This window comes from Callorhinus ursinus, unplaced genomic scaffold (genome assembly GCF_003265705.2).
Source record: "Callorhinus ursinus isolate GAN/ISIS: 27379988/994484 unplaced genomic scaffold, GSC_fseal_2.0 scaffold43, whole genome shotgun sequence".
In the NCBI taxonomy this organism is placed as follows: domain Eukaryota; kingdom Metazoa; phylum Chordata; class Mammalia; order Carnivora; family Otariidae; genus Callorhinus; species Callorhinus ursinus.
Genome location: NW_027397105.1, coordinates 9,822,644 through 9,831,819, shown reverse-complemented (window position 1 = coordinate 9,831,819; position 9,176 = coordinate 9,822,644). Strand labels below are relative to the sequence as shown.

The 9,176-nt window shown below is 54.3% G+C and overlaps 1 protein-coding gene and 3 non-coding genes across 4 annotated transcripts in view; 3 read left to right on the top strand and 1 right to left on the bottom strand.

Annotated features, from left to right (window-relative positions):
• Positions 1 to 105: 105 nt before the first annotated feature.
• LOC112817331 (small nucleolar RNA SNORD49) lies at positions 106 to 176 on the top strand. The gene has a single exon (XR_003206370.2). It is a non-coding gene; the product is annotated as a small nucleolar RNA SNORD49 (small nucleolar RNA).
• Positions 177 to 625: 449 nt separating this feature from the next.
• LOC112817330 (small nucleolar RNA SNORD49) lies at positions 626 to 696 on the top strand. The gene has a single exon (XR_003206368.1). It is a non-coding gene; the product is annotated as a small nucleolar RNA SNORD49 (small nucleolar RNA).
• Positions 697 to 1,512: 816 nt separating this feature from the next.
• LOC112817339 (small nucleolar RNA SNORD65) lies at positions 1,513 to 1,585 on the top strand. Its single transcript, XR_003206376.1, has one exon. It is a non-coding gene; the product is annotated as a small nucleolar RNA SNORD65 (small nucleolar RNA).
• Positions 1,586 to 3,373: 1,788 nt separating this feature from the next.
• Positions 3,374 to 9,176, bottom strand: part of LRRC75A (leucine rich repeat containing 75A) — a 41,749-nt gene continuing 35,946 nt past the window's right edge. Inside the window, exons 3-4 of the mRNA XM_025863948.2 lie at positions 6,574 to 6,689; positions 3,374 to 4,340 (exon numbers count right to left, since the gene is read on the bottom strand). Coding sequence (XP_025719733.1) covers positions 3,800 to 4,340; positions 6,574 to 6,689 — 657 coding nt within the window. The 3' untranslated portion in view covers positions 3,374 to 3,799. The remainder of the gene's footprint in view (positions 4,341 to 6,573; positions 6,690 to 9,176) is intronic.

Sequence of the window (9,176 nt, the reverse complement as noted above, 5' to 3'; positions counted from 1 at the left end):
CTCCCCGGACCCGGCGTGGGGGCTGCGCCGACCCCGGAGGACTGGGTGAGTGCGGCCCCGGGGGGGGGGGGTTGGGAGTGGGACCGCGAGGAGGCCGTGCCCGACTGTGCTGATGATCCTGGGGTTAGGAAGAGCCGTCAGAAGCGATGCCTGACGACTTCGGTGCGTGTCTGACCGCTGTCGCCGGAGCCTCAACGGTCCGGTTGGACGTCGCTGCCACCACCTGCCCTTAACGCGTGTCACCCTCCGTGTTCCAGGTGGCAGAACCCTCGCAGCGCCTTCAGGCCGGGAGTGGCCTCCCACCCTGAGGTAGGACCCAGCCTGGGCAGGGTTTATAACACCTAACCTTGTTTTTTCGTCTTTGTTAGTAAATGCACTGGAGTCGGCTGCTCCTTTACAGTTTTATGCATTGGGCAATGCATAAAATTGCAAACATAGCACGGGGCCTCAAGTGGAAATTGGAGGCGGCTACTCTTAACCTGGAACTATTTCAACCGCGGCTATGGCGGGAGATAAACTCCCAGTTAAAATGCAACGTCCCGGTTGTTTCCCAAGCAGTTGCGACTTAATCCCAGGTCCCGTTCCAGGTTTCTGGAGCAGTACTGGGGAGCGGGGAGGTGTTGACTGCTCTGATGAAATCACTTATAGGAAGTGCCGTCAGAAGCGATAACTGACGATAACTGTTCCTGGCTGACTGCAGTCAACAGGGCCTCCCGAGCTGCCGCTGCCCTGGAGTAGGTCGGTTTGAACAGTGACCTTTTCTCGTCTATTCACCCAGGGTGCAGATGGGTGTGGGGTCGGCAGTGTGTGATCAGATCAGCAGCAGAGCGTTCGAGGGATGAGCACTGGCCTGCCTTGAGGTAAGCTTGCAGATTGCATAGCTGTTAGATGATGTTAAAGTTCCCGTTAGGTCGGGCAGTGGCCCTTTGGTTAACCTAATAACTCGAATCAGCATAGCCCTTGACCTTTATCGACAGTATCCCAGAGACACTGATTATGGTTCATGGTGGCCACGGAGCGGAGGGCAGAGGAAAGCCAGGAGTTCCTTTTTACCTCACTGCTGTAAAATCCTGAGGTGTAGCTTTCCTCAGCCTTGAAGATGACAGCTTTAGGTGTGTGATGTTTAAAACGATGGGATGAAATGAGGTGGAACACCCAGAGAAGCCAGTTAGGACATGTGGACTTAACGTGGCTTCATTTGCAAAAAAACAACTCCAGTAGGTTAAGGGCTCCTGAGACGAACTGGAATTTGTAGTTGAGGCTATCATGATCAAAACTGCTCTCTTTTCTGCCTCATCTGCCGCCCATCTAGGGGTGCCTTAATTCGTTCCCCCAGGTTTTGTGTGCTGAGGTGCTCAAGAATGGTGGTCTGCGGTGTGGAGTTTGAAAGCTGGAGGCGGCAGCCCTTTAGCTTGAGGAGAGGTAAGCTTCCATCGACAAGGACCCCTCCCCCCGTGGTGGAATGAATAAGCGGCTAGTATCGTTAAAACTGATTTTCAGAAAAAGGATATCAAATGATGAAATCACCCAAAATAGCTGGAATTACCGGCAGATTGTGTAGTGGTGAATGTAAGGTTTTCTGAAGATAACCTTTTTATGCTGTGAATAGCTGTTGGGTGGAGTAGAAAGTGATACTTAGTGATACTGATAACTTAGTTTTCTTGCAGGCTATTTTCCCAGAGAAAGGTCAGCCATGCTGCAGCAGGGGAAGAACTTGAAGTTTCGAGGACCAGTGGTCACCATACCATCAGTTTGGACTGAAAACCCAGGCTTCGACAGTGGGTGTGGAAACAATGCTTAACTTGTGTTGAGGTTCCGAGGCCATTCTCTTACCAGCAGAGCCAACAAACGTGTTTGGCAAACTTGCTAGGATACTACGCTAGGATAGGCACTGTTGGTGTCATTGAATTCATGAGCTTTCTAGTAATGTGTTGTATTTTTAGCTCCCCTGTCCAAAGAGAGCTGCTATACCTGTAAATTTTGTATAAATTTGTTCTGTTGGGTGAGGGTCTGAGTTCTTTAAGCTGCAAATGTATTTCTTCCTGAAACTGATGCTTCTGTGCAATTACCACAAACTACAATAAAGGATGGCCTTGGGCGCCTGGGTGGCTCAGTCGTTGAGCGTCTGCCTTCGGCTCAGGTCATGGTCCCAGGGTCCTGGGATCGAGCCCCGCATCGGGCTCCCTGCTCCGCGGGAAGCCTGCTTCTCCCTCTCCCTCTCCCCGTTTGTGTTCCCTCTCTCGCTGTGTCTCAAATAAATAAAATCTTTAAAGGATGGCCTTTAGTACTGGTTTTTAAAAACGTGTATTTGAAGAAAAAAATTTGGTCACTGCTGTCAAATAAGCAGTCCAGGTATTAGCACGTGTCAGCTTGTCCGTGGTCAGTCTAAGCTGTTGCCCCTCTAACAACTTTAGACTTGAGGGTAAAAGTTCCAAAGCATTTAAGGCATCCACACCTTTGATTCGTCTGCCTTTGGGCTGTGTCCTTGTGCGTAGCCTTCTACCTCCTGAAGCTTTGTACTGCGCTCAGCCAAGCACCTGGACAGTGGCAGGCAGGGTCCCTGTAGTGTGGCTCTTCACCCAGCCCATCTTGGTGGCTTCCTGAGTTGGGATCTCACCTGTCACTGGGCTAGAGGCCGGACAGGCCAAGCTTCCCAGCTGTCTGCCGTTTGCCTGAGTGGTCTGGTCACCACTGTGGGCATCTAAATTTTCTTAGGTAAAAGAAAGGTTGGTCTCCAGTCTCCCTGGACTTGAAGTCTTTGCCTTGGTTGGAGGGCTTGTGCCTAGAAGGGATTTTCAGCTGGTAGGTCTTGAGTAGGGGCAAGAGATGGCGGAGACCATGGTTCACTGTCGGGAACCTCTAGTTTCTCACCTCCTAGCTGTGTTGCTGGGGGGTACTAGATCTGCCAAGGGTTGCAAGTCTAACCTCAATATCATGGTCTCCGGTTTTTTAGGAGCCTTCCGTCATAGGTTTTTGGGAGTGAGCCCGGTTACCCTTGATGACTTCCTTGGGGACTCCACCAGAAACAGAAAAAGGTCTTTAAAATCCTTTTGAAGGGAAGTAGTGGTACTCTGACTTGGAACACTGCAACCCTACCAAAGGTCTGGTAGTCTTAGGCTGGGTGGGGGGGGGGGGATGGTGGGGCGTTTCTGGGCGCATGCCGGCTACGGAGGCATCCTAGGACACTCTTGAAGGGTAGAGGGTGGCTGGTCCCCGGGGCAGGGCCTGGAATCCCCGGTGGAAGTATGGGCTTAGTGGAGACTACGACTGGGAAGTGGTTCCTCGGACCCCCAGGGCTTCACAGGGAGGAGGGAGACCACCTTCTAAGATGGGGACTAGGCTCTGGGAGTCTCTGGGGAGCTGGTCGGTGCCTCTACCCCAACCACCTTCAGCCGGGTGTTAGGGTAGAGAAAAAGGGTTCTATCAGGAGATACTGGGTTAGGTGTAGGGCTGAAACTACACTCCATTCCTGGGTTAAGTTCTTAGCCACATGAGCTCAAGCTTTCCTCTGTAAACAGACCACCCACGAATCTGGGGAGGCTGAGGGCTACTGCCCCTCAAGCCACGTGGGATTTCTCAGGACCCAAAAGGCAGATGAAATTGACAAGAGGCGGAAGTGGAGAGGACGGAAGGGAAGAATTTCACAGCCCCCTTCCCAGATGATACAGTCTGGCGCCAGTGAGTGGGGCTGCCCAGGCCAATTTTGGGTGATCGCCTGAGGCCCCCGGTGGGGACCCCCTCGCCTGCCTCAGTCATCCTACCCCACCAGGGCTCCCTGGTGAGGACCCCCACTTCTGTGTCATGTCTGAGCTGCACCTACAGTCTCCCTGCCCTCACGGTCTTTGGCAGGATCCACAGGGCCCCCCCCCGGGTCCTCCTGGCCCGCTGTGCCATCCCGGGCCTCCTCCCCGCTGCCCGGGCCCTCGCCCAGCTCCAGGATGGTGGGTAGGTGGCCCTGCTTCGGGGAGCGCTTGCGCAGGCTGAGCAGGAAGGGCTGGGGCAAGGAAAAGATGTCCACATTGTTGCCCAGGTCGATCCACGTGACGTTGGGGAACTTGCCGGGGTCCTTGAGGGTGTCGGTGAGGTCACGCAGCAGGGCCCGCGTCAGCCGGTTGCCGTTGAGTGCCAGTGTGGTGAGGCGGGGCAGCGTGCTGAGCACGGGCAGCAGCTGCAGGACCATGTCATCGGTGAGGCCCGTGAAGCCCAGCTCCACGCTATCCACCTGCTCCCCACAGCGCTGCAGGTAGCTGGTCACCCGCTCCAGGTCCCGGGAGGTCAGCGGGATGCCTGACAGGTCCACGGTGTTGTCCGGAGGGCTCCCAGCCAGGACAGCCTTGAGGCTGCGGGGGAGAAGCGACAAGCCAGGTTCAAGCAAGTGGGGCCGGCCTTCTGGACGCAGCAGTGGCCGGCACCGAACTCTGCTCTGCGCCTCCAGGGACGGGAGAAACCGAAGACCTCTGGTCCCCTGGCACTACCTCACATCTCAGCCTGGCTGGGCCCAGCTGCCCAGAGCTTGAGGGACCACGGGGGAAAGACCCAGAGGTTTCTGCAGTGACTAAGGGTACATTGCAGGGCCGTGGTGCCTGGGTTTGCACCTTAACTCTTCTTCCTACTTGCGTGAGCTCTAATCAGTTCCTTAACTTCTCTGTGCCTCACTTAACCTGAGCAAAGGAGCTACTTGAGTACCACGGAATTGTTAACGAGAAATAAGGTCATGGATGCAGAGCATTTAGAACAGTGCCTTGTGTACACGAGAGTGATGAGTGAATATTTGCTGATGACATTATGAGTCATCTAGACTGAGCTTCCTGCTTCCCCAAGAGCAGCACAAAGTCTCTCGAGGCCTGGGTTCCAAGACAGTCTTGCCCACCAGATGGGGAATCCTTAGGGAGAGCCCTTAGGGGAGGGTGCAGGGGCTCTGGGCCTGGGGCGGGGGGGGGGCGGGTAGCTGCTGACTCCTGGAGGCTCAGGGCTCTGCACCCCATTCCACTCCTTGCCATCTGGTACTCCTTGCTCTTCTTCCTGGTCCTTGCTCTGCGGCCAGAGCGGCCCATTTCCAGGTACCCCAGGCAAGCCCTGGGGCCCTAACGGCGGGAGAGAGGAAGGTAGAGGGGGCTCAGAGCCTGTTTCAAGAACATAGGTTAACATTAGCAGCCCAAGGATCACGGCTTGGACTTCCTCTTGGCAAAACAACGTTAAGTCTCTATCCTCGAGATCTGAAGCTGGAAGGCTGCTTATAGCTTCCCCCTCTTGCCTCTCAGAGTGTGACCTCTAAGTGCTTGAAGCATTGCGGGGCATTTGTTCAGGGTGACCGAAGGACTGGCTGTGGTCAGTGTGACTAATAAAGCAGACCCATTACACCTGGGAGATAGCGTGTGGTTAACAACCTGAGCCTGGGGTTTGAATCCAGCCCTGCCACTTAGAAGCTGGGTGATCGTGGCCAGTCAAATGGCGACAGTAACAGCCCCTACCTCATTCACTCCTTCAGCAGGTGTTTTTAAGCTCCCGCTGTGTGTCAGGCACTGTCCTAGGCACTGACTAGTGTGATGGGAAGCCACCCAAGGGGAGTGAGGCTTTTGAAATGAAGAATGGACGAAGCCTGCACGTGTGCTGGGGAGACAGAAGAGGAGGCTCCTGGATTCCGGCAGAGCTCACATTTCTAGCTTTTCAATCCTAAAGAACTAGGTCACAGACTTCTCGTGGCATTCCAGGTCCTACGGGTCCTCCTGCTCTGCTCTGCCCCCGTGTACAGCTCCTGACTTCAGCCCAGTTGGAGCCCCATCTTTGACTCACTCTCTTCCTTCACCTGGCGAGGCATTCCAGGATCCAGCTCCTCTCCTGGCTTTGGGGTGGAAGAGTCCAGAAGGGAAAGAGGAACCAGAGCTCTTGTCAGTGAGGGAGGGCAGTCCTGCCCCTACCCAGTCTAGGGGAAGGACACAAGCCACTCTGCCCCATGGTCATGTACAAGAAAAGCAGGGGTGCTCCCTCCAGAAAGCCTAACGTCCTAGGCTCCCCTTTACTTGCTTCCAATGGTGCTAGCTGTCTCTGCCCACAGGTTCTGTGTCTCATGTGCCCCCAGCCCCCCAGTCTTCTCCAGGGGGCCATAAAACCCTTGAGGCTTCTCACTGCTGCGTGGCCCAGGGGTATGGCTGGGGACTGGGTCTCCCTAGGAGACATCCAGGAGAAGTAGGGGATCCAGTGGGAGTGCCCACATTTGGCACACCAGAAATTAGAAGGCCTCATGTCTTCCTCCCCACCCACCCCTTCTGAATGGGCCCAGACTCCCCGGTTCCCAACCCACAGACCAGGGAGGGCCCCACCGGCAGCTCCCCTCATGGCTCATGCGCACCCGGAATGCTCTCCTGGCTCCTCTCTCCACCCAACCCTGAATTCTCCTTCAATCTCACCTCCTTCAGGCACCTTCCAAGGCAACCCCTCTGGCTCTAATTCTCCCTTCACCCCTGGGAGGGAGTGCTGTGTAGCCCAGCCTGGCATGGATTCGCTCTAGGTTGCCCTTCTAGAAGGAGGCCGGGCGGGGGCAGGGCCGATCCGGCTCAGGTGACTGAGACTCACCAGGCCTGCGGCTTCCTCTTCACCAGCCCCCGGTGCCGCCTCCACTGGGAGTGGGGGCTCAGGTGGTAGGTCAGCTGCCGGCATAGCTTCTCCATGGCGCCCAGCGCATCGCCTTCCTGCAGAGACAACCACAGGCAGGAGGCCCCTGAGTCGGGGAGATCAGGCGCTCCCCTCCGGCTTCCTGTCTCCATGGGATGAGCATGGCACCCCCAAGCTGAGCTGGGGGATGCTTGCTCTGGGGCTCCCGCTGGGCCCCCTTAGCAGAAAGCAGTTGCTTGCAAATGGATCTGCACAATGGCTCTCTCTGGTTTCTGAGAATTAGTTGCTATCGTGGCAAAACTGAGATTGATATAAAACTCTACATTCACAATCTGACCAATCGACCAGAGCTGAGTGCTGGCTGACCCCTGAGCCAATATTCATCATCGTCCCTGCCTCTCCCCAGTGACCAGGGCCCTTCTGCTCACTCGTTTGCTCAACCAAGGATTACTGAGCACCTACTAGGTGCCAGGCAATTGTTTTAGGCAAGAAGAAGAAAGGGAAATATTTTTATGATGTCACAAGTGGGAAAATAAACAAGTGAGGAGTCCAGGTCTTTTCCAGCACAATTCATTCATCTACTGTAATCTGTCTGGCCCATCAGCACTTTTTTTTATCACTTTATTTTTTAAAAGATTTTATTCATTTATTTGAGAGAAAGAGTGTGCAAGCGAGAGAGCAGCAGAGGCAGAGGGAGAAGCAGACTCCCCACTGAGTCGGGAGCCTGATGTGGGGCTCGATCCCAGGACCCGGAGATCATGACCTGAGCTGAAGGCAGCCATTTAACCAACTGAGCGACCCAGGCGCCCCAACATTTTTTCTTTTAAATAAGCTCTACACCCGATGTGGGGCTTGAACTCATGACCCGGAGAACAAGCGTCGCACACTCTACCGACTGAGCCAGGCGCTGCAGGCCCATCAGCTTTTGCGTTTGAAACCCTGGGCATTATGTCCTGAATTGTGTCCCACCCAAGTTCTTAAATTTAAGTCCTCAACCCAGGTATCTCAGACTGCGACTGTATGTGGGAACAGGGCATCTAGAGAGCAATTCAGTTAAAATGAGGTCATTTGGGGTGGGCCCTAATCCAAAATGACTGGTGTCCTCATGAAAAGAGATTAGCTCACAGACACGCATAGAGGAAAGACCATTTGAAGACCCTGGAGAAGCCAAGGAGAGGACTCAGAAGCAACCAACCCTGCCAACACCTTGATCTTGGACTTCCAGCCTTCACAGCTATGAGAAAATAAATTTCTGTTGTTTTAAGTGGTATTTTGTTATGGAGGCTCTGACAAACTTACATTGGGTTAAAGTGTGCAGCAGAGAGATGCTAGAGACTCCATCTCCGTCCCAAGGGAAGTCAACTCAATAGACAGTCCCCAAGCCCTGGGGGAGGGGGGGGCCAAGAGCGTGTGAGGTTCAGCCATGAGCTCACGTCCAGTGCCTGGCACACAGTGAGCACTCAATAAAGGTCAGCTTGATGGTTGTTACCATCATCACTCTGCTAATGGAGACTCAGCATATTAAGTACTTAAGAGCATGGACTCGGAGCCAAACCATGTGGATCTGAACCCTTGCTTTGTTACCTCCTCTGTGGCCTTGGGCAAGTCACTTGACCTTCAATCCTCCTCCGTGAAGGGATAACAGAACCCAGCTCACGGGGCATTTTGTGAGAATGCAATGAGTCACTATTTGCAGAGGGCCTGTGACTATAGCTCGGCTCACAGCAAGCTCTGCAGGAATGCTCACTACAGCAATAACTAGAAGAGCAACAAAGACATGCAAAACTCTGGCAGGGTAAAGGGGATGACTCCTCCCCCCAAGGCTCACATGTGAGTTGGGGTTTTCAGGGCGGATGGGTTTGTGATTTTTGCATGGAGAGAAGAAACAAGAGGCATCTCCGAGTGAGGAGGAAATGTGTGCAAAGGTTTGGGTGTGGGGGGTGTTACAGGAGCAGGTGACAACCTGGGGTCTGGTCACTTCTCACCACCTCCACGGCTACCACGTTGGTCCAAGCCACTGTCATGTGTCACCTGGATTGCTGCACACGGACCTTACGCTAGGACTTCATGGAATTCCCACAACACCCCAGAGCGGAACTGCTTTCATTAGCCCCATTTTACAGAGTTGGAAACTGAGGCATAGAGAGCAGGGCTGGAGCTGTTGGAAAGGCAAGAGAAGAAGACCCTGAGGACGGGAGACTAGAGGGAGAAGAGGTAGGAAAAGGGGGTGTGGAGGATCGGAAGAGGTGAAGCATCTGAGCAGGGATCCAGGAGACAGAGGCTCAAGACGGAATAGAATCTGTGTGGACCGCACCTCTGGTCTCTGGTTCTCCCGGGACCTCACTTCCTGAGGTCTGCCTGTCTGATAAATGTCACCTGTCGCTTCAGGTGATTACACTCGCATCCCCTGGGTTGCCGTGTTCTGATTCTAGAGCTCAGTTTCCTGCTGAGCCTCCTCGTTACGGGTGCGTGCGATGGGAAGCAGGAGAAGCAGATGCGCTCAATGGAGGAAGAAGAGCAGGATCACGTTTGCATTTTGGGACTGTCCCTCTGACAGAGAGTGG